Below are 25,674 nucleotides of genomic sequence, written 5' to 3'. Positions count from 1 at the left end.
CAATTAAAGTACGAGTTATCCGTCGTTTCCGACAAAATAATACTACGTTTTCTCAGCGCCATCATTTCCATCATTTTAAAAAAAATAATGCTACATTTTCTCAGTGCTAAAATTATTTATAATAAGGTTAGGTCAGGTTAGGTTGGGTTAGGTTAGGCTAAAAAATGCTTAAATTTAAATTCAAGGTAGAAGCAATTATTATATTCGTAAAGAGAATAAAAAAAGGCATCGAGTGGTATATTCACTTTATACAAAAGCCAGTTGCTCTATTCAAAGCAACAGTTGGGTAATTAAAGTGTACTATCACGATAATGGGAATAGGATGCCAGACCTATTGTCGATTTGATAAAATTTTACTAAGAAACAATTTTATTTTTCTTGATGTTGGGTTATTTTTAATTGTCTGTTGTGCCAATTTGTGCATTAATCAAAGAAACTGAAAATACTATGGCAAAATTTTACTATGAGGTTATGAAGAATATCTACGAGGGCTATGAGTAAGGGGTTGAAACTATATAATAACATAGGTGAAGAGAAATATTCTGATCGGAACTCATCCCAGTGTTAGTTCTCGACTTTATTTTTTATCAAATTTTGAAAGGATTTTCTATTTTTTATACGTTCAAAAGAAAAGTATGACTCACTAAGTAACCAACTGTTTTTTTTTGTGATCGGATTTAATCTATTGTTCAGTTTAAAAATTCAGGGACTTGCAAAAAATGTTTGGAAATTAATTTAATTTTTTTCAGTAAATGTAAGAATTACATGAATTGTATGAATGATAGATTTTTTCTCTTCCAGCTGATGCTTTGATCAGAAAATACAAATTGTTAAGGGAGAGGTATAATCGTTTCACAAAATTGAAAAAAACTACTAAGTGGCTCCACATCACACCCAGTCAAAGCCGTAGATGCCCTCGAGGTAAGAATTGATCACCGAACATAACGATTGCTACTTCTTTGATAGTTGGAGCATTGTAATACGCACATTTTCACCAGTAGGCGTTTTGTCAAGGTAAATAACAATTTTATGCGTATCAGTAGGCATCAAATCGATTGCTATTTTAAACAGACGCACTAAATTATTATTTTCGTGGATAAGATGTTGCAACTGGGAACCGATGGTCCTTTCTCGGGAGAAATTTCGGAACGTGCATTCAATTCAGCATTGCTATCACTGATGAAGTACATTTACAAAAATTTGTGATGCTCACCTGAGAATGGTAGAAGGGAACCTGCTCTACGATAAATTTGCCCTTTTACTTTGAAAGTGGGCATAAAATGACCTTGATCTTCGATTTGGGCCCCAAACGACATCATTTGGAAACATGAGTTATATTTACTGATGTTTGATAAAAAACGCTTCGATTTAGACGTATACCCAGTAAGCAAAATTTTCAATGGCTCTGGTGGTGTAGCCAGTTGAGGGAGCTTTAATTTTCCTGAGGCGCAACACATTCCGCAACACATTAAATTTCAAGGCCTTGCAATAGGGACAAATTTCGGATATAATCCCGATTTGAATATCTTGACTCAAGCTATAATCATCGGAAGAGCAGTACTTGAATGCCAGGCGATTATACACGCATTGCTTTTGTAATGCAGCGACACGCGTTCTATTTTTTTACTATCTCTGTCAGCCGCAAGCCTGGTTTCGCATTGCTCTGGTAGTTCCTTAACACGCCTTTTTTTTTATTTTCTCTTTCAGCATCAAGTCTGGTTTCGCGTTGCTCTCGTGATTCCTCGACATACCTTCGTTTTTTACTATCTCTATCAGCTGCAAGCCTGGTTTCGTGTTGCTCTCATGGTTCCTCGACACGCCTTCGTTGACGTAAATTGGACATTCCTAATCTGGCCCTTACTCTTTGAGCCGCAAGCCTCGTTTTGCGTTGCTCCGGTGTTTTGTCCTGGTGTTCAATTTTGGTAACATTGTAGGATAATTTCCTTTTGACATTAATTGACACTTTGACACTTTTTCCTCGAGCAGCAAGTATTCTAAACTCCAACAATTTCTACTAAACTTCAAACTTTTGATTTTCTTTTTTAAGGTTTTCAAATTGCTTCAATCCATGTCAAAATATATTAAAATATTTGTGTAATTACCTATTTTTTACTCTTTAAGCAATTTAACAAAATTAAAAATGAGCCTCAAGTTTTTTTTGAATACTTCTTATTCAAAACAAGTATTATTGAATACTTGATTAATATAGAGTGGTAGAGAAAATGGAAGAGTACTGAAACCTGTTTTTTTAGCTTTTTTAAATGATTGCCATTGAGTTTAGTTTTTATGGCACTTGGTATTAACCAAGTGACATATAGCGATCGTAAATTCTGTCTGTCTGTCGGTCTGTCGGTCCTGGTTTTGCTACTTTAGGTACTTCCAGGTAAGCTAGGCCGATGAAATTTGGCAAGCGTATCAGAGACCAGACCAAATTAAATTAAAAATAGTCTTTTCCCGATTTGACCATCAGGGGGGAGTGGGGGGCCGGTTAATTCAGAAAAAATAGAAAAAAATGAAGTATTTTAACTTACGAACAAGTGATGGGATCTTAATGAAATTTAATGTTTGGAAGGACATCGTGTCTCTGAGCTCTTATTTTAAATCCCGGCCAGATTTGGTGGGATTGGGGGGAGTTGGGGGGACCTAAAATCTTGGAAAACGCTTAGAGTGGAGGAACTGGGATTAAACTTGGCGGCAAAAATAAGCAGAAGTCCTAGATACGTGATTGACATAGCCGGAACGAATCTGCTCTGTTTGGTGGAGTTGTGGGGGGGGGTTAATTCTGAAAAATTAGAAAAATGAGGTATTTTCAACTTACGAAGGAGTGATCGGATCTTAATGAAATTTGAAGTTTGGAAGATTCTCGTGTCTCAGAGCTCTTATTTTAAATCCTGACTGGATCTGATGACATCTGGGGGAGGGGGGAGTTGGGGGAAACCTAAAATCTTGAAAAACGCTTAGAGTGGAGGGATCGGGATGAAACTTGGTGGGAAAAATAAACACAAGTCCTAGATACATGATTGACATAAACGGAACGAATCCGCTTTATTTGGGGGAGTTGGGGGGAGGGTTAATTCTGAAAAATTAGAAAAAAATTACGTATTTTTAACTAACGAAGGAGCTATTGGATCTTAATGAAACTTCATATTTAGAAGGATATCGTAACTCAGATCCCTTATTTTAAATTCCAAACGGATCCAGCGTCATTAAGGGAGGGCAGTTGGGGGGGGGGCGGAAATCTTAGAAAATACTTAAAGCGGAGTGATCAGGATGAAACTGGGTGGGAAGAACAAAAACAAGTCCAAGATACGTCACTGACATAACCGGACCGGACCCACTCTCTTTGGTGGAGTTGGGGGGGGATAATTCTGAAAATTTAGAAAAAAATGAGGTATTTGTAACTTACGAATGGGTGATCAGATCTTAATGAAATTTGATTTTTAGAAGGAGCTTGTACTTCAGAGCTCTTATTTTAAATTCCGACCATATCCTATCACATTGGAAGGAGTTGGAGGGGGGAGGGGAGGGGAACCGGAATTCTTGGAAAACGTGAAAATTGGGGTATCTTTATCTTACGAATAGGTGATCGGACCTTATTGAAACTTGATATAAAGAAGGATCTTATGTCTCAGATGCTCCATTTTCGACTTGAATTGGATCCGGGGACATGGGGATTGGAGGGGGAAACAGAAATCTTGGTAGACTGGAGATATCGGGATGAAACTTGACGGAAAAAATAAGCACAAGTTCTAGATACGTGAAATAATTGCGTAGATAGATACGTGAGATAGATACGTATATATGTAGATAATTGGAATGGATCCGTTCTCTTTAGAGTAGCTGGGGTTTGTTAATTTGGAAAAATTAGAAAAATTGAGGTATTTTTAACTTAAGAGCGGGTGACCGGATCTTAATGAAATTTGATATTTAGAAGGAAATGTAAGATATTTAGAAGGCTAGAAGAGCTCATGCCTCAGAGCTCTTATTTCACATCCCGACCAGATCTGTTGACATTGGGGGAGTTGGAGGGGAAATCGAAAATCTTGGAAAACGCTTAGAGAGGAGGAATCGGGATGAAACTTGGTGGGTAGAATAAGCAAATGTTGTAGATACGTGATTGACGTAACCGTACTGGATTCGCTCTCTTTGGGGGAGTTAGGGGATGGGGTTCAGTGCTTCGGCGAGTTTAGTGCTTCTGGATGTGCTAGGAGGATGAAAATTGGTAGACGTGTCAGGGAGCTGCAAAAATTGACTTGATGAAATCGTTTTTTCCGATTCGACCATCTGGGGGCTGAAGGGAGAGGAAAAACAAGAAAAAATGAGGTATTTAGAACTTACGACTGGGTGATCAGATCTTAATGAATTTTGATATTTAGGAGGACCTCGTGTCTCAGAGCTCTTATTTTAAACCCCGATCGGCATTAAGCCTTTGATTTTCCTTTTAAATCAATCTGTTGATTCTTAGAATTTTGCTAGAGCTCATACCATATTTGGAAAAATAGAAAAAAAGAAGTATTTTTAACTTACGAACCGGTGATGGGATTTTAATGAAATTTAATGTTTGGAAGGATATCGTGTCTCACAGCTCTTATTTAAAATCCCGAACAGATCCAGTGACATTGGGGGGGAGTTGGAGTGGGGAAACTGGAAATCTTGGAAATCGCAAATCTTGGAAAACGCTTAGAGTGGAGAGATCGGGATGAAACTTGATGGGAAGAATAAGCACAAGTTATATATACGTGATTGACATAATTCGAACGGATCAGTTCTCTTTGGGGGAGCTGTGGGCTGTTAATTTGGAAAAATTAAAAAAAACTGAGGTATTTTTAACTTAAGGACGGGTGATCGCATCTTAATGAAATTTGATGTTTAGAAGGAACTAATGTCTCAAAGCTCTTTTTTCAAATCTCGACCAGATCCTTTAAGATTGGGGGGAGTTGGAAGGGTAAACTTGAAATCTTGGAAAGCGCTTATAAATGTCGTATATTCGAGATTGACGTAACCGGACTGGATCCAATCTCTTTGGGGGAGTTAGGGGGTGGGATTGAGTGCTTTGGCGAGTTTGGTGCTTCTGGATGTGCTAGGACGATTAAAATTGGTAGGTGTGTCAGGGAGCTGCACAAATTGACTTATATAGTCAATTGAAAAATTTAATTAGAGGAAAAATTGGAAAAATTGAGGTATTTTTAACTTACGAGTGGGTGATTGGATCTTAATGAATTTGGATATTTAGAAGGACCTCGTGACTCAGAGCTCTTATTTTTAATCCCCACCGGCATTAAGCCTCTGATTTTCCTTTTAAAGCAATCTATTGATTCTTAAAATTTTGCTGGAGCTCATGCCATATGTGTACTTGGCTCTTGGCTCTTCCGACCCTGTCACAAGTGCCATGTGAGCTCTTAGCTCTTGTTTTTTTTTTAGTTTTTTCTTTTTTAGTTTTTTTTTAAATTTATAATTTTTTGATTTTTCTATTTTTTTTTAGTTTTTTTTCTGTTTTAGTTTGTTTCTTTTTTAATTTTTAATTTTTTGTTTTTTTTTAGTTTTTTTAGTTTTTTTTTGTTTTTTATTTTTTTCTTTTTTTCTTTTTGTTTTTTTTTAATTTTTTAATCTTTTTTAGTTTTTATGGCACTTGGTATTAACCAAGTGACATATAGCAATCACCAATTCTGTCGGTCTGTCGGTCCCGGTTTTGCTACTTTAGGTACTTCCAGGTAAGCTAGGACGATGAAATTTGACAGGCGTATCAGGGATGGGACCAGCTTAAATTAGAAATAGCCGTTTTCCCAATTTGACCATCTGGGGGGGAGTGGGGGGTCGGCTAATTCGGAAAAAATAGAAAAATTGAAGTATTTTTAACTTACGAACTGTTGATCAGATCTTAATGAAATTTGATGTTTGGAAGGATATCGTGTCTCAGAGCTTTTATTTTAAATCCCGACCGGATCTGGTGACATTGGGTGGGGATATGGGAAGGGGAAACCTAAAATCTTGGAAAACACTTAGAGTGGAGGGATTGGGATGAAACTTGGTGGGAAAAATAAGCACCTGTCCTAGATACATGATTGACATAACCGGAACGGATCCGCTCTCTTTGGGGTGGTTGGGGGTTGGTAATTCTGAAAAATTAAAAAATGAGGTATTTTTAGCTTACGAACAGGTGATCGGATCTCAATGAAATTTGATATTTAGAAGGATATGGTGTCTTAGAGCTCTTATTTTAAATCCCGACCAGATCTGGTGACATTGGGGGGTTGGAGTTGGGAGGGGGAAACCTAAAACTTGGAAAAAACCTAGAGTGGAGGGATCGGGATGAAACTTGGTGGGAATATTAAGCACAAATCCTAGATACATGATTGACATAACCGGAACGGATCCGCTCTCTTTGGAGTAGTTGGGGGGGGGGGGTAATTCTGAAAAATTCGAAAAAATGAGGTATTTTTAACTTACGGACGGGTGATCGGATCTCAATGAAATTTAATATTTAGAAGGATATCGTGTCTCAGAACTCTTATTTTAAACCCGACCGGATCTGGTGAAATTGGGGGGTATTGGGAGGGGTAAACCTAAAACTTGGAAAACACTTAGAGTGAAGGGATCGGGATGAAACTTGGTGGGAAAAATAAGCACAAGTCCTAGATACATGATTGACATAAACAGAACGGATCCGCTCTCTTTGGGGTAGTTGGGGGAGGGATTAATTCTGAAAAATTAGAAAAAATGAGGTATTTTTAACTCACGAACGGGTGATCGGATCTCAATGAAATTTGATATTTAGAAGGATATCGTGTCTCAAAGCTCTCATTTTAAATCCTGACCGGACCTGGTGACATTGGGGGAAGTTTGGGGTGGGGAACCTAAAATCATGAAAAACGCTTAGATTGGAGGGATCGGGATGAAACTTGGTGGGAAAAATAAGAGCAGAAGTCTTACGTACGTGATTTACATAATTGGAACGGATCCGCTCTATTGGCGGGGGGGCTAATTCTGAAAAATAAGAAAAAATGACGTATTTTTAACTTACGAAGGAGTGATCGGATCTTCATGAAACTTCATATTTAGAAGAATCTCGTAACTCAAATCTCTTATTTTAAATCTCAACCGGATCAAGCGTAATTGGGGGGGGCAGTTGGGGGGACCGGAAATCTTAGAAAATACTTAAAGCGGTGAGATCAGGATAAAACTGGATGGGAAGAATAAAAACCTGTCTAAGATGCGGGACTGACATAAACGGACCGGATCTGCTCTCTTTGGTGGAATTGCGGGGGGGGGGGGTAATTTTGAAAATTGAGGTATTTGTAACTTACGAAAGGGTGACCAGATCTTAATGAAATTTAATATTTAGAAGGACCTTGTGCTTTAAAGTCCTAATTTTAAATCCGTACCAGATCCTGTGACATTGGGGGGAGTTGGAGGGGGAAACTGGAATTCTTGGAAAACATGAAAATCGGGGTATTTTTATCTTACGAATAGATGATCGGATCTTAATGAAATTTGATTTTTAGAAGGAATTCATGTCTCAGAGCTTTTATTTCAAATCCCAACCAGATCTTTTGACATCGGGGGGAGTTGGAGGGGGAAATCTTGGAAAAACACTTGGAGTGGAGGAATCGGGATGAAGCTTGGTGGATAGAATAAACAAATGTCTTTGATACGTGATTGACAGAATCGTACTGGATTCGCTCTCTTTGGGGGAGTTGGGGGGAGGGGTTCAGTGATTTGGCGAGCTTGGTGCTTCTGGGCGTGCTAGGACGATTAAAATTAGTAGGCGTGTCAGGGAGCTGCACAATTCGACTTGATAAAGTCGTTTTCCCAGATTCGACCATCTGGGGCTAAAGGGAGAAGAAAAATTAGAAAAAATAGGTATTTATAACTTACGAGTGGGTGATCGGATCTTAATGAATTTTGATATTTAGAAGGACATCGTGACTCAGAGCTCTTATTTTAAATCCTGACCGGCATTAAGCCTCTTATTTTCCTTTTTAAATCAATCTATAGATTCATAGAATTTTGTTAGAGCTCATACCATATGATCTCTTGGCTCTTAGCTCTTCTCGCCTCGTCACAAGTGCCATATGAGCTCTTAGCTCTTGTTTTAAGTTTTTTTTTTATCTTTTTTGCTTTTCTTTTTTTTAGTTTTTTCCTTTTCTTTAGTTTTTCTTTCTTTTTTGTTTCTTTTCGTTAGTTTTTTCTATTTTTTTCCTCTTTTGTTTAGTTGTTATTCCTTTTTTTCTATAGAAGATAGCGTAACAGACGGTCAGACGGACAGTACATTTATATATATATATATATATATATATATATATATATATATATATATATATATATATATATATATATATATATATATATATATATCTATATATATAAAAATAAGTTGTCTGTCTGTGGATGTGTGGATGGATGTGTCAGGTGACGTCACCTGAAAAAACTGGATCAGGTGACGTCAAAACTGAAAAAACTAAAAAAAGGCAAAAACTACAAAAAAAACTAAAAACTAATAAAAAAAATAAAAAAGCTAAAAAACTAAAAAAACTATAAAGGTAAAAACCAATAAAAAACTAAAAAAAAAACTGAAAAAACTAAAAAAAGGCAAAAACTACAAAAAAAAACTAAAAACTAATAAAAAAAGTAAAAAAGCTAAAAAACCACAAAAACTAAAAAAACTAAAAAAAGGTAAAAAACTAAAAAAAATAAAAAATAAAAAAAAACTAAAAAAAAGGAAAAAACTGAAAAATAAGCTAAAATAAAGGTAAAAACCAATAAAAAACTAAAAAGAAAAAAAGGAAAAAACTAATAAATGACGACACTCAAAGAGAAAGCGACCAGGACAAAAGGAATGTTCGATTAGCAATCAACAAAGCACCGGGACATAGGGAGTATAAATGACGACCAGGACATAAGTAAAAAAAAAATTAACAAAACTAAAAAGAAGGTAAAAACTACAAAAAAACTAAAAAGAAAAAAAAACTAAAAACTAATAAAAAAAACTAAAAAATCTAAAAATCTAAATAAACTAAAAAAGAAAAAAAAGGAAAAAAATAAAGGAGAAAAATAAAACTAAAAAACGAATGTATATACAGACCGGTACACCGGGATACAAATGACGACCGGGACACAGGGAATATAAATGACGGCCGGGACACAGGGACACAACTACAACGGGGACACCGGGGGAAACAGGGGGATATAAATGACGACCGGGACAAAAAAACTAAAAAGAAAAAAAAAACTAAAAACTAATAAAAAAACTAAAAAATCTAAAAATCTAAATAAGCTAAAAAAGAAAAAAAAGGAAAAAAATAAAGGAGAAAAACAAAACTAAAAAACGAATGTATATACAGACCGGGACACCGGGATACAAATGACGACCGGGACACAGGGAATATAAATGACGACCGGGACACAGGGACACAACTACAACGGGGACACCGGAGGAAACAGGGGGATGTAAATGACGACCGGGACACCGGGACAGGGAATGGTCGATTAGCAATCACCATCAACAAAGCTCAAGGGCAATCATTAGAATCATGAGGTATAGATCTGAATACAGATTGTTTTCCCATGGACCATTATATGTTGCATGTTCAAGAGTCGGTAAACCTGACAATCTATTTATATGCAAAGACAATGGGACAGCAAAGAATGTTGTATATTCGCAAGTTTTACGTAGTTAAAACCATATATATATATCTATCTATATTCACAGGTGGGACATAGGGACACAACTACAATGGCGCGTAACTATTATGGCGCGTAACGACTTACGCGCGCGGGGGGGCTTGGGGGGGGCGCGAAGCGCCCCCACCAACTAGGTGTTGGGGTGGCGCGAAGCGCCACCCCAACAGCTAGTATATATATATATATATATATATATAACTTGGTGTGTTGTTAAATTGAATAGATACCACTTAAGAAAGGAATTTTTAAATGAAAGGAAAGATCAACATTAAGAAGTAAAACGAATGAATATGATTCCTTATGTGATGGGGGCTGTCCCTCCTCGCCCATCTCTTCTAATGTTAAAGTTTTGACTTATTGTCGTAATTCTTAAAAAGCAATGGCTCTAAAGCCTGGGTCGTATATTTGAAATAAGAAGCATTTTAAAGCCCGATATGACCTTTGCGTAAAGAGCAAAAGATTTAGGATGCGGCAGCTCCCACCATATTTAGAATAATTAACGCTCCTTTTAATTTATATATCGTTCTTTAATTTCACTTGTTCTTGGCGAGTACAATACCTTCGAATATCCAATAAATGCAGGCGTAATCCAAGGTAGTATATTTGGATCTACGCTTTTCTTTTTTTTACATAAGTGACATGGAAGATAACCTTGCAAGCCCTCTGCATCACTTTGACGAAGATATTAAACCGCAGGTAGTCATCCCAAAACATCAATACCCAATCCAAGTCTCCCTGTCCCTACAGACAAATCTTTGGGAAATTGAAAAGTGGTCCGATACCTGTATGGTCAGTTTCAAAGCATTGAAAGCAAAACAACTGATAGTATCACTGATCAAAAGCGCACCCGCTGATGGTGTGCGTGTAACTGAACCCTTGTGTAACTTAACACCAAGATACTGGACACCGGTGAGTGAACACCGGCGCATCTGAGCCAACGTTCAACTGAGCCCTCATGCCACTGAACCGTCATGCAACTTATAACCCTTGTTAATGAGCCCCCGTGCAACTGAATCCCCCTACAAAACCATCATGTAACTCAACACTATTTAGCTAAACCCCTGTGTAAATGAACCCCCAGGTAACTGAACCACAGCGCTCAACTACAACTCAACCCCCATACAGCTGAACCCCCGTGCAACTGAACCCTGCGCAGCTGAGCCCTCGAGAAACTAAACCCCATTTAACTAAACCACCGTGAAACTACATTCCCATTTTACAAACCTGAGGAAATATCATAGGGTAAAACACAAGTTAAAATCTTTTTTGTGTTTAGCCTTGTCGGAATTGTATGTTTTTTAAAGGCATGATATAAATGCCTGTCAAGATCATTCATAAAAAAAAGCTCTGATTTGCTGTCACAAAAAGAAAATCGGACGTCATAAACCATTGAAGCCCAATTTATTTCTTATTTTTATGATGAATCAGACCTTTCCTGAACGTTAAGTAGTAAGCATTTGTGTTGAAAATCTGTAAACTCTTTGCATTTAGATAGCCAGTTTTGACCATATGTCTTTAGGAGATTACATCTAAATAGGGTGTGGGAAGGGGTCTGATTGCGCTCTGACCTTTCCCAACCCTTCTCTCAACATGCCCTGAAAGTTTAAACTTAATACCCTCAGCTGTTCTCGAAATATTGCAGATGTGTCTTCTTGTAAAACTGGATGCACATAGTAGTTTTTGGTTTAGTTGAAGATGCCCCTAAACATTTTCCGAAAGATGTGACGGCTGATTCCGTTCTTTAGGTATTGCTGGTATTCCCTTTTCACAACAAATAAAGGAAAAAGAGTTTTTTGATTGTATTTGTTATTCTTTTCGACATTTCTTTAAAGTTTGACCTTAATGCTCCAAGATTTTTTGGAGATCAAGGATGAAATAATCCCTCTCTTCTGGATAAAAAAAACCTTTTATGTTAACATTAGGCAGCTTGCACAATTTGTAACCCTTTGCTCCAGGCGCTGGGGGTTGTGAACCCTGGAAGCAAAGCTATTTAATCCTAGGATTGATTTAAATAAAATGGCTATCTCAAAGTTTCGTGACATGAATTTTGGGAAGACATGGCGGTTGGGAGGGGGAGGCTGGTTGCCCAGTGATTGCTTTTGATTCCAAAAAGTAAACCAGAACTTTCGATTTCCGATCAAATGAGCCTCCTCCAAAGTTTATACGACAATCCCCTCCATGAAAACTTTATATTTTAACAACGGGAAACTTGAATAAATTATAGCCCTTCCCCGGGGGCTGTGGAGGGTTTTGCCTATTATGAAGGCATTGTTTTTCGGCATTTTGACTATACTGAATGAAATAGTCGAGTCAACATTTTGACTGAATACGTTTGGTGAAAAAAGAGCGTGGGGAGACTAGTTGCCCTCCAATCGCTTTTGACTTTAAGTTTATGCGATCACCCCTTTCGTGTGAAATGTGTCTGGACAAAAATTATAATAAATAATAAACTATTAAAGTCTTATGGCTCTGTATTATAGGCAACGCTATAGTATTACATCTGATACAATTCTGTTCCATGTACCTACTACCTGTTTTTTGCGTGTGTGTCTGTGTGTGTGTTTTTTTGACAGTGTTTTTTTGAGTAGTTGAGACTTAGACAGGGAGCCAGGAATGAGTTTAGTAAATTCTCGTTGTAAATTCGATTTCGTTGGTAAATTCTAATCACCGCTGTTTGAACTTATCTTATTTTTCCACCAATGGACAATTTTATGGTAGTCACTTGGGGAAGCCTAAACCAAAGTGATTATAGGACAGCCAGGCCCCTTTTTACACCTTTTTTCACTTCCTTCCTCCCAAAGACATCAATTCAAAATTTTTAGATTGCCATTTTGTTCAAAAGCTGAACAGTCCAATAACTATAACTCTAGGGATGACAAGACCCCCTACAACCCTTGAGTACGGGTTGTAGTTTATACAATTTGCTGATTGTTTACATATGGGATTTGTGATTTGAAAAGCGGGGCATGTTTGATTCTTGATTTTAAAAAGGGTATGGGTATTAAAGTGAAGCTTATATGGAATTGTAAGGGGAGTCTCGAGCTAAATCAAAACACACTATATTCATGTAGCCTATAAAATGGGTATACCAACAATATTTCAGTAACAGTTTAGGGTATTAAGTCAAAACTTACAGGATACATTGAGTGGAATGTTCAGACGACCAAAAGGGAAAATGTACATGCTCCTCCCGCTACTACTACTAATGCTACCGCTGCTACTACTACTATGAATGTTACCACTATAATTGCTCTGACTACTATTAAAGTTAAGAGTATTAAAGTGGTTTCAGGGAATGTTGATAGGGAAGTTGAACTAAATCAATAGACTGTGTGCTCCTTCCTATCTTTAACAGGGACAAGTTCAGATTGACCGTTCCTTCTCAATTTGTTAACATGCCAGTACAACGCATTACTATTATACCGTCTGGCTGCATCTACCGCATCCTAGGAAATTTTATCCATTGCCTCTATTTCACATGTCCTTAATACACATTTTAATACTTTCTCCGCTTTCTTTTCATTCCTCCTATTTTCATGTGATCTATGACTCAAATAATCCTGATACAAGCCCCTCCTCATCTCTGTTAAACATAAAGCATTTCCACTAATATACCTAGCTGCGCTTATAACCTTTTCCCTAAAACACCATCAACGACTTCACTTTTTTCCTAAAATTATTCCATCCGTCTTCTACGTAGTCACATTTTAAACTCTTCGGTATAGTATTTAATTGTTCTTGGAAAGTTTCTTTCAAATTTGTATCTTGGAGTTTATCAGTGTCAAAAACAAAACAGAGATTTTTTATGAATCATCTTGACAGGCATTAATATCATGACTTTTAAAAGTGAAGGATTCCAACAAGGTTGAACATGTTAAGATTGTAACTTATGTTTCACTCCATGACATTGCCTCATGTTTGTAGAATACTGTAAAACTGAGTAAGGGGGCTTCAGTTGCACGAGGGTTCAGCTATACGAGTGTTCAGGTATATGGGGGCTCAGTTACACGATGGCTCAGTTGCACGGGGGACCAGTTACAGGGGGTTTCAGTTTTTAGGGATTCAGTTGCAGGGGGGTTCAGTTACACGGGGTTTCAGCTGTAATGGAATCCCTGCAGACATCCCAACTTTATCTTCATGAACAAAGCTATAAAGAAAGTCGACGAGCTTCGTCTCCTCAAAATCCGCTTGTCCACACATCTCTCTTGGATAATCACTCCTGTTCTGGTAAGAACCTGCTGAGCAAGAAAGCTAGGGATCACCCTTCGCTACAAAAACCTTCTACTGATCATCCCTCATTGATTATCGGTCACCCCACTTTACAATTCTTGCATCAGTACCATCGCCGAGTATGGATGTCTGCTGTGTGCCAGTGTTCCCAAAAACGTTGTTGGTAGTTGCTACTAATCCAAAAGCTTCAGAATAGGGCTAATAGGATACCTTTCTCGTGTTGTACCCCAATTGTCAAACTGACAAGCTATGCATGAAGGCACAGAGCTCGGTCCAATAATCTTGACGCTGGCAGGCCGAAACCAAATTATTTGAAGAACAACTTCATTCGGCGTTGCACTTCAATTCAGAATGATCTTCCCGGGAGGTTATCCCTAAAAGTTTTTCTGTTGACTCTTTCAAAAAAAGACTCAACGTTATTTTTAAACCTCGATAAAAAGAAACTAGTAGTAAATCAAATATTTAATTATACCTTGAGCCGCGAAAAAAGAAAAAAGAAAGGAAAAAAAGTTTGAAGACTACTGTTCAAGTGCTAAATCATATTTTGAGCTTGATGGTGCTGGTTTTCAGCAGTATTTTACCCCCCTCCCCCCAATTTTTTTCATTCGAGTGAATTTTTCTTTTGTTGATAGCTTTTGAAGCATTTATTTTCTTATCAAACTCACAATTATTATATTTTTCATTTCAAATGATATAAATCACTCTTTACATTCATTGTCGCGAACAGTATGACTTTTTGTAGGCTTGTTTGGGACGAGTTGATTCAGTTTGTTTCTGTATAATATATAACTTCTACTGATGACGGTTCAAGATTCAAGATTCAAGATTTTATTTAAACTTCTGTACAACACACACAATATAAAAAAAATTGTCTATATATTGTCTATATAGTCCATCTTCTTTCATAACGCGCTATTTAGTAGCGCTCGTAATCATTGCGTAATTACTCAAAACGTGTTTATTCTGGGGCATGTAAATTTGTTTTTGCGGGCCATATCGTTTTGTAATCGTGAAAAGAAAATTATTCTATTTTTAATTTTTTTTTTTTTTTTTTTTTAACTGTTTGAACTTTACAAAAGGGAAGTTTTGTTCTTCAATCATATGTAGAGCATTATATGTATATGAGAAAAGTGATACAACGGAATACCCAAGAACTGAACAACACGCAATTTTGCCAGGAATTCAAGAGTGTATTAAAACATCCAAATGAAAAATTATCCGATTTACGGGGTTTTTGCTTTCTCAACTGCTTATCGTTGTTTCTGCTTGAGACAGTATTTACGGAGAGGGGGTGAATGAAGGTCATAACTTCACCTTCTTTGATGTTCTTGAACCATTCGGTAAAAAATCTGTTTTTAAAGACATGGATGGATATCCCAGGGCTTTCCTACAACTTTACCAATTTTACCGTTAGTGGAATAGTTATATCAAAATTTTAACATAAAATGTCAAAAGTTTAGCTTGGTCGGTAAAATGACAAGTAAGTAAAATTCTATCAACGCTCCTTCTATTTACTGCCAAAAGTTGCTAGAGTATTTTTTCTTCGTCTTCCTTTAAAGTTTGTATCTCTAAAGTTAAGACTTTTAGAATTACCAGTATAGTAAGGCTGTTTAGCATAAGAATGAAAATATAGTCATCTTCATTGTTTTGGAACGAACTTTGACTTGTGTAATAAAGCGAAATTTCGTGACTTAAAAACTTGCCTAAGCGCGCTCATTACGCGACCTCAAAAAGTTCTAAAGATCATGAACCAAGTTGCCACACCGAATTTTTAGATAGGTTTGTGGGAATGCCCCAAAGCGATATACTTCTTTGATTACCTAAAATTATCTTTGCTTTAGTTCGCTCTCTTTGCTCTAACTCTGTATAAGACGTTGCTCAAAGAGATATACAGTACAACTAGCTAGTTTATTGGATAGAGATACTTAAAAGGATTTAAAACAGTTCTGAATGTGATACACCATGGCTACAAAGAGTGGTAAAAAAGGTGTTCTACCCCCGAGTGTTGATGACATGCGAGCAAAAAACGTGCTCAAAGAAGCAGTCGATACGGTAGTTTTTAGCTTCACGAAGCATAGTCAGAAATCAGGCAGAGGTAAATAACGCTTTATATCAACCTGTCAATTGGTGAATTATACATGCTTAAAATCCTTATGGGCATAATACCCTAAATCTTGCCGTCAAGATGGGTTTGATGACTCATTTTGTTTACACTTATTAGAGAAGCGGATTGTGCATCATTAGGGAGATTTAATAGATTTTTGAGAGTTTATGGGTTTAATGACAGAAAGGGTGATTTTGCATTCCTTTAAATAAGTTCTGTAACTGGTAAATCTGTTTTTTAGCACCGAAATCAGGTAATAAAAAAAGAAAAGAAAATATCGCTTTATGTTTCTGTCTTTCCAAATATAACAATAACTGCAGTCGCCATTGTGTCCCATAAATCAGATTAATATCGAAAATCAGAGAAAACCACCGAAATAAAATAATAAAAAACAAGAAAAGAAAATATCGCTTGATGTTTCTGCCTTTCCAAATACAATAATGACTACTGTCACCATTGCATCCAAGCCCCCCTCCTCTTAGCACTACGAGAAAGACCTTTGTCAAATACTAAGTCTGCTGATGTTATTGGTTTGTATTAATTTTTTTTTTCAACTTAATATACCTTGACAGTTGGTCTATAATGCAAAATAAGGCCAATTAAAAAAAAAGAAGAAGAACAAGAGTTAAGAGCTCATACGGCATTTGTGACGAGGTTGGTATAGCCGAGAGCTCATATGGCATGAGCTTTAGCAAAATTCTAAGAATCAATAGATTGATTTAAAAGGAAAATCAGAGGCTTAATGCCGGTTGGGATTTAAAATAAGAGCTCCGAGACACGAGGTCCTGCTAAATATCAAAATCCATTAGGATCCGATCACCCACTCTTAAGTTAAAAATACCTCATTTTTTCTATTTTTTCCTCTCCCTTCAGCCCCTAGATGGTCGAATCGGGGAAACGACTTATCAAGTCAATTTGTGGAGGTCCCTGACACGCCTACCAATTTTCATCGTCCTAGCACGTCCAGACGCACCGAATTCGCCTAAGCACTGGACCCCTCTAACTACCCAAAAGAGAGCGGATCCAGTCCGGTTACGTCAATCACGTATCTACGACATTTCCTTATTCTACCCACTAAGTTTCATCCTGATCTCTCCACTCTAAGCGTTTTCCAAGATTTCCGGTTTTCCCCTCCAACTCCCCCCAATGTCACCAGATCTAGTCAAGATTTAGAATAAGAGCTCTCAGACATAAGTTCCTTCTAAATATCAAATTTCATTAAGATCTGGTCACCCGTTCTTAAGTTAAAAACACCTCAATTTTTCATAACTTTCCCTAATTACCCCCCCCCCCCACTCCCCCAAAGAGAGCGGATTCAGTCCGGTTATGTCGATCACGTATCTATGACTTGTGCTAATCCTTCCTACCAAGTTTCATTCCGATCTCTCCACTCTAAGCGTTTTCCAAGATTTCCATTTCTCCCTCCAACTCCTCCAATATCACTGGATACGGTCGGGATTAAAAATAAGAGCTCTGAGACACGAAGTCCTTCTAAATATCAAATTTCACTTAGATCCGATCCCTCATTCGTAAGTTAAAAATACCTCACTTTTTTAATTTTTCCTCTTCCTCCAGCCCCCCCAGATGGTCGAATCGGGGAAACGACTGTTATCAAGTCAATTTGAGCAGTCCCTGACACGCCTACCAATTTTCAGGTTTCCCTGAAAATTGATTTCTCAGATTTCCGGTTTCCCCCTCTAACTCCCCCCAATGTCATCGGATCTGGATTTAAAGTAAGAGCTCTGAAGCACAAAATCCTTCTAAATATCAAATTTCATTCAGATCTGATTACCCGTTCATAAGTTACAAATCCATCATTTTTAAAATTTTGCTGAATTACTCCCCCACCCAACTCCTCCAAAGAGAGCGGATCCGGTCCGGTTATGTTAGTCACGTATCTTTGGCTTGTGCTTATTCTTCCCACCGAGTTTCATCTTGATCTCTCCACTCTAAGCGTTTTCCAAGATTTTCGGTCCCCCCAACTCTCCCAATGACACTGGATCCGGTCTGCATCTAAATTAAGAGATCTGAGTTACGAGGTCCTTCTAAATATGAAATTTCATTAAGATCCGATCACTAATTCGTAAATTAAAAATACTTCATTTTTTCTAATTTTTCAGAATCAAACCTCCCCCCAACTCCCCCAAAGAGAGCAGATCCGTTCCGGCTATGTCAATCACGCATCTAGGACTTGTGCTTATTTTTCTCATCAAGTTTCATCCCGATCCCTCCACTGTAAGCGTTTTCTAAGATTTTAGGTTCCCTCTCCAACTCCCCCAGTGTCACCGGATCCGGTAGGGATTTGAAATAAGAACTCTGAAATACGATATCCTTCTAAATATCAAATTTCATTAAGATCCGACCATGCGTTCGTAAGATAAAAATACCTCATTTTTTCTAATTTTCCAAATTAACTGTTCGTAATTATGTTCCCCATTAAATGAGTAGTACAAGTAGTATATTTCTTTTTTTCTATTTAATTTATGTGTTAAAAGCTAAATCTATCCTTTGGTTTTAGTTTCTTGGAACCTTTCAATTGTCAAAACGCTGTGTAAGCGCATAAAAATGTAAAAAAAATAAAATAATACAAAAAACAAGTTTTTTTAGCTGAAAGTAAGGAGCGACATTAAAACTTAAAACGAACAGAAATTACTTCGTATATGAAAGGGGCTGCTTCCTCATCAACGCCCCGCTCTTTACGCTAAAGTTTGACTCTTTCTCTCAACTTTGCTTTTTAAAACAGTAAAAAAAACTTGTTTTTTTTTTCTTTAATTTCTGGACGTTTTTGAATCAATGCATGTTTTGATTTTGGCTCTCCGCAGAGGAATAATTAACACGAAATTTGTATATTTATTTTTTTTTGGCTAAATGGCTTTCTCATAGTTTTAATCGAATGATTTTGAGAAAAAAAGGAACGGTGGAGGAAGCCTAGCTGCCCTGCGATTTTTTGGTTACTTAAAAAGGCAACTAGAACTTTTAATTTTTTACGAATGTTTATATTAGTAAAAGATAAACGTAACTTATAAATTAGCTTACGTGACGAACTTTTGTAATCTCATGTTTTTATTACATATATGAGGGGATCATCCCCTCGTCAGTACCTCGCTCTTTACACTAAAGATTAAATTTTGTTTTAAAAAAACAAGTTCTTCGTATCAAACAGTTCGTGGTAACGAACTGTAGTAAGGAGCGACCCGGCTGAATAGTAAACGAAACCCTAAAATACGGAATTTTGATGCTAAAAGATACATCAAAGGAATCGGATTTTCATGCTAATTTTAAATATATAAGTTTTATCAGGTTTAGTCTTTGTCATCAAAAGTTACGAGCCTGAGAAAATTTGTCTTATTTTGGAAAATAGGGGGAAACACCCCCTAAAAGTCGGAATCTTAAAGAAAATTACACCATCATATTCAGCGTATCAGAGAACACTATAGCAGAAATTTCAAGCTCCTATCTACAAAAATGTGGGATTTTGTATTTTTTTGCCAGAAGACAGATCACGGGTGCGCGTTTTTTTTTCCAGGGTTCATCATATCGACCAAGTGGTCCTTGAATGTTGCAAGAGGGCTCATTCTAACGGAAATGAAAAGTTCTAGTGCCTTTTTTAAGTGACCAAGAAATTCGAGGGCACCTAGGCCCCCTTCCACGCTCATTCTTTTCCCAAAGTCAGCGCATCAAAATTTTGAGATAGCCATTTTGTTCCGCATAGTCGAAAACCATAAAAACTATGTCTTTGGGGATGACTTATTCCCCCACAGTTCCTGGGGGAGGGGCTGCAAGCTACAAACTTTGACCAGTATTTACATACAGTGATGGTTATTGGGAAGTGTACAGACGTTTTCAGGGGAATTTTTTTGGTTTGGGGGTGGGGTTGAGGGGAGGGGGCTATGTGGTAGGATCTTTCCTTGGAGGAATATGTCATGGGGGAAGAGAAATTCAATGAAAAGGGCGTAGGATTTTCTAGCATTACTATAAAAAAAAACAATGAAAAAAATAAACATGAAAAAGTTTTTCAATTGAAAGTAAGGAGTAGCATTAAAAATTAAAAGGAACATTATTAGAGATTATTACGCATATGAGGGGTTCTAAAAAATACTTTAGCATAAAGAGCGAGGTATTTAGGAGGAGATAAATACCTCGCTTTTTATGCTAAAGTATTTTTAGTAATTTCAACTATTTATTCTACGGCCTTTCTGATCCAGGGGTCATTCTTAAAGAATTGGGACAAAACTTAAGATTTAGCGTAGAGAGCGATGTATTAACGAGGGGACAAACCCCCTCATGTACATAATAAAAATATAAGAATATAAAAGTTTGTTACGTAAGTTAATTCTTAAATTACGTATATTTTTTACTAATAAAAACCTTCGTTAAAAATTAGAAGTTCTAGTTGCCTTTTTAAGTAACCGAAAAATTGGAGGGCAACTAGGCCTCCTTCCCCACCCCTTATTTCTCAAAGTCGTCTGATCAAAACTAAGAGAAAGCCATTTAGCCAAAAAAGAATTAATATGCAAATTTCATTTTAATAATATATGTGTGGAGAGCCAAAATCAAACATGCATTAATTCAAAAACTTTCAGAAATTAAATAAAAAAAAATAGTTTTTTTTTTAACTGAAAGTAAGGAGCGACATTAAAATTTAAAACGAACAGAAATTACTCCGTATATGAAATGGGTTGTCCCCTCCGAAATCCCTTGCTCTTTACGCTAAAGTTTGACTCTTTGCCACAGTTCTACTTTTTAAAACAATTAAAAACTTTAGCGTAAAGAGCGAGGCGTTGAGGAGAGGACAACCCATTTCATATACGGAGTAATTTCTGTTCGTTTTAAGTTTTAATATCGCTCCTTACTTTCCGTTAAAAACTTGTTTTTTTTTATTTAATAAAAGTAAGGAACAACATCAAAACTTAAAACGAGCAGAAATTATTACATATATGAGGAACTGCCTCCTTATCAATACCTTGCTATTTACGCTAAATTTTGACTGTCGTGCCAATTATTTAAGTAGGACTCCTGAAACACATTGGCCGTTTAATTAGAATAATAAACATTTTTAAAAGTTCTAAAGTAAAAGCTTTAGCGTAAAGAGCGAGGTATTGAGAAGGGGCTAATCACCCATATATACGTAATAATTTCTGTTCGTTTTAAGCTTTAATGCTGCTCTTTACTGTTAGTTGAAAAAACATGCTGTTTTAATTTAATTTCAGATTATTTTTAAACAAGGCCGGGGAGTCCGGCCCGGCCCCCTGCATGAAATATCGCATCTGCATGAAATATCCCGGGGACTGTGGGGGTCAAGTTAACCCACAGACATAGTTATTTCATCTTTCGACTATGCTGAACAAAATGGCTATCTCAAAATTTGGATCGGGTGACTTGAGGAAAAGGGCAGGGGGAGGAGGCTAGGTACCCTCCAATATTTTTGGTCACTTGGAAAGGGCGCTACAAATTTTAGTATCCGATCAAATGATCGCTCTCCCAATCATCTAGGATCGCTAAATCGATAAGATCATCCCGGGGGAAAAAAAATCTTTGTTCTGGCAAACAAATGTAAAAATCCTCATTTGTGTATATAGGCGATTGAAACCCCTACAGTAGGGTTCTCTTATCTGGTGGTGTGATTTTCCTTAAGATCACTTGATGTTTTGGGTGGGTTTTTCCCCTTTTTAAGAAATTGGGCAAATTTTGAGACTCGTAAGTTTTGATGGGTAACATTAAACTTTATGAATTTTATATATTTTGAATAAGCTTCAAAATTTGATTTGAGTTTCTTTCTTGAATTTCATGGAATTAGTTATCATATTATGATTTTCTCTAGATTGCTTTGTCCGTGGTTAGTTAAGGTTGTTCAGTTCGTGGCATTTAAGTTGTCTTTGCTGAATTTTGAATGATTTCGTCTAGGTATTCTTGTCTGTGGTTGGTTAGATTTTTTTTTAGTACTAGCTGTTTTCGCATATCTATACTGACTTTCCCGTATTGGCTGCGTTGAGTTCGGGTCAACTGGGTTCAATTTCTGATCTGCTGAGTTTGTGTTATGTTTCTTGAGTTTCTTTCTTGACTTTCGTGGGTGTTATGACTTGGTGTGGGTTGCCTTGTGTATGGCGAGTTAATTTTTCGTTTAATGGATTTTGCCTAGCTTGACAAGTGTGTCGTGACTTATTTTATTTGACTAGTTGATGTTTTTGGTTGTTGGGTTGTTCCTTGTCGGCAGTGCTAGTAGCATTACTTGTGATTAGCATTAAAATAAACCATTAAAGTCGAAAGAAACATGAAATTCATGTGCGGTGGCTGAATAGTTTGACAGGGGGTCCTGTTAGGTTTTGCAGGGGTTCTGGACCGATTAGGTATCATTAATATTTAAAATAGAGTAAAAAAAAGAGGATATCCATAGAAGGTAATTAAAGAGGAAAAGGAACATGCATAGATGTTTTAAGACTCTTGGTATGCTTAGGTATCACTATTAGGAGATAGTGACCTTGAGCAAAATTTCAGTTTTTATATTTTTAAAGACAAACCATAAGACCGTTCAGCAAAATTTTTTACATCAAAAGATAGCTTATTTATTGGGCTACCTCTGAGTAATTTTTTCTGTTTCGTGGGTTAATACTAAATAACGCACCATCGATTTTGCGAGACTTGATTTTTTGGTTCAAGCTACCCTACTCCCTGGGTACCATGAACCACCCTATGGGGCATGGTGAACCAGTACCATTTATCTTTTTATTGAGTGATTTCAGTTATGTAAAAGCATAAAGTTATAAAAAATCAGCTATAAAAAGTAAAAAACACAAAAAACATCTTATTTAAGTGGAAATGATACAAGGTTTATAGCAAAAGCAAACTTCCCTGATTGGCAGGATGTTCCACCGACAAGAACTGGTTTGGGGAGGCGAAGCACCACGTCAGCCTTCATAACAAATGACACCTCATCCATAGGAATAAATTTCTCATTGCCCAAATGCTTCCAAAACTTCACTTCAACGTCCAAACTATCGATGAGCAATACATCAGCAACAAAGTGTGCCACCAGTGACTTTTTCTGAAGTGCAACAAGCACATAGTCTCCCACCTCTATCTGAGCATTTTGCAAGCTGCCAATGCCTTCTTCTTCGACATCCATTGTAAGACTATCTTGCTTTCACAATATTCCGGTTCATCCCCTTCCTCTGAACTGCTGTCGGACATGTAAGAGATAACTTTTCGTGCTTTTGCTAAAGCTCTAAGTGGGTAATCAGAAAACTATATCATTGTCTTTGGAAAATTGAAGAGAAGAAAGCGAATTATGGGAGTCATGGTTGTCCATAACTAGCAAATCTTCTTCTCTTTGCTACAACCTGAGAACTTCTTGATGTGGGCCAGAAATGTAACGAATATTTCTGAAGAGGTCCAGCCACTGGGATTTGCTGCGCCAATTGACCCAGTTGGGGCTCCAGGGAGCATGATCGGCCTGAAATTAACCCGTGGGAACACCAGCATAGGGGTGACGAAAGTTCCGAGTGCATTGACTGCAGCGATGACTGTTACCCGAGGCTCACGTTCAGCTGAGGTAGTCTGTCCTACCTGCTTAGCTCCCTTACTTGCAAAAACTCTGGGAGGAATGTGAACTGTTGTAACACCGGTCTCATCCATGTTCCAAATGATGTGTGGCTCAAAGGTGTTCTTCTGGTAAACTGGTCTCAAGTTATGGAAAAAACTCCATCACAGTCTGCTTATTAAAACTGGTAGCCCTTGCTAGGCTGGTAGCCTCAGGCTTTGTAAGGGAAATCTCATTGTTTCGTTTTCTGAAGCCTTCCAGCCAGTCAATTTCAGCAAGCTCGTTTTCCTTCCATGTTTCGGGCACCGTTGCACCAATAGAGGAAACATACTCAAAAGCTAGTCACCTTGCTTGTCTTTTTTTCATATCCTGATGCATCTTGGATGGTGTTACTAGGTACTTGCTGAGCAAGCCTTCTTGTTCTCTGGTGAATATCCTTTTGGTTTTTCCATAGTCTGGGAAGAAATCATCTTCATCCTTGTTGTGCTTCTTAAGGTACCGTAAGAGAGTAGAACGATTTATGCCGTACGAACCAGCTGTTTCTCGTAGTTTCGCTCCTTCAACAACTTCTAGGACAGCCTTCTTCAGTACATTTGCAGGAGTTGAGCCTTTAGTGGTTTTCCTTGTAAGATTTCTCATCGTAGAATCAACAATTGAAAATATGATAAAAATCCTTCAATCGGTTAAAAAAAGATAATTAAAAAGAGTAAGTAAAAGGTAAGCTTATAGGCCTATAAGTAAAAGGTAGGCCTATTGGCCAGTAAGTAAAAGGTAGGCCTATAAGCCTATAAGTGAAAGGTATGCCTATCAAAGTACTAAGTAGGTCATGGGGCACAGTCAACCACTGGTTCATCGTTCCCCGTGGCAAGTTGTTCATCGATCCCCCCAGGGCATAATAATTCTTAAAAAAAGGGCTAGCTAAAAAAGTATTAAATAGAACGTAAATCTTGAATCACAGTCCTAATCCAAACTGAACAAAAGTACATCAGAACGTAGAGAGACTAGGTGCGGATATTGGGTAAAAGGGAGGAGGAATTTCAGCAACAGGAAGTGGGAGATATGCCCCTGGTTTATGATACCTCCTGGTTCGAGATACCCCACTCTCCCCTATGTAAAATCAGAGTAGTAAATAAAAATGTGAAATCGATATGAGGTGATTGGAGAGTAAGGGAGGGGGGCTTGGTTTGGTGTGTTAGCCTCTTACTAAGATGAGTTCCCATTAACATTTGAAACACACTCGAAACAAAATATAAAATATATGGGATCATGTAGAGGGCAAGAATGGAGTAATCATATCGGTGTTAGGGCTCTTTGCTAGAATGAGCTATTATTAGTATTTACAATTGAGAAGTCTAATATGTTCCAAAGACATATGTTCCAAAGACATATGTTTTTTAAGGCTTCTTGGGAGAATTGGGTGTTAATAACATTTAAAATAGACTTTAAAAGAAAAAGGACATTTGATAGGAGGCGAAGAGTGGGATATGTGCACGCGCAGATCTATCTCATCTGTTATTGGTAATAACCCTCAATACTATTTAAAAGATAAAACTAGATTCGAAACAAAATACAAATTTATTTGAGCATATAGAGGATGAGAATGGAGTATTGGCATCTTTTCTCGGATAAGGTACTATTAGTGTTTAAGAATAGTGTTGAAAAGAAAATGAAATGGTAAAATTCTATTTTAGCTACTTTTGGCTATCTTGGAAAGGGGTTTGGCTAGGAAAGTAAATTTTTCAGGGATGGGTCTACAGACTAAAGTATGTCCCGGGAAGGTATTTTGAAGAACCTACCTACACTGCTTTTCTCTCAAGAGGGTCCTGACCTTCGATGACCTTTAGAAATCCGTGTGTTATGATGAAACCTGTTTTCAGCTTTACAACTCTTCTCAATCCCATTTTATAAGGTTTTAAATATATGCAAATACTTTTCCTAAATTCTTGAAAAAAAACATTCATATGGCTTAAAATTTTACTCAAACAACAATAATTGTATTTTCAGAACTAAAGCCAGAGAAAAAGAAACTGATTACTGAAAATCAGAGTAAAATGTTGTTTTGTCAAAATTTCAATAGGTCGCCTTTCGTGTAAGCAAACTGCTGTTAGAAATCGGACATGAT

At 37.2% G+C, this 25,674-nt stretch overlaps 1 protein-coding gene across 4 annotated transcripts in view; it reads left to right on the top strand.

The window, feature by feature from the left end:
• The window catches only part of LOC136039467 (protein limb expression 1 homolog), a 140,624-nt gene that overhangs the window by 4,959 nt on the left and 109,991 nt on the right, over positions 1 to 25,674 (top strand). For 3 of the 4 annotated variants that reach the window (XM_065723238.1, XM_065723237.1, XM_065723236.1), the window contains exon 2: positions 802 to 921. Coding sequence is in view for 1 of the 4 variants with exons in the window: in XM_065723234.1 (XP_065579306.1) it covers positions 15,874 to 16,006 (133 nt within the window). In the remaining 3 variants the exon portion in view is untranslated. Of the gene's footprint in view, positions 1 to 801; positions 922 to 15,755; positions 16,007 to 25,674 lie in introns of those variants that run through there. The other variant, XM_065723234.1, reaches the window with a different exon arrangement.

This window comes from Artemia franciscana, chromosome 19 (genome assembly GCF_032884065.1).
Source record: "Artemia franciscana chromosome 19, ASM3288406v1, whole genome shotgun sequence".
Lineage (NCBI taxonomy): Eukaryota > Metazoa > Arthropoda > Branchiopoda > Anostraca > Artemiidae > Artemia > Artemia franciscana.
The sequence above is the reverse complement of the archived record's forward strand: the minus strand, read 5'-3'. Positions and strand labels throughout refer to the sequence as shown.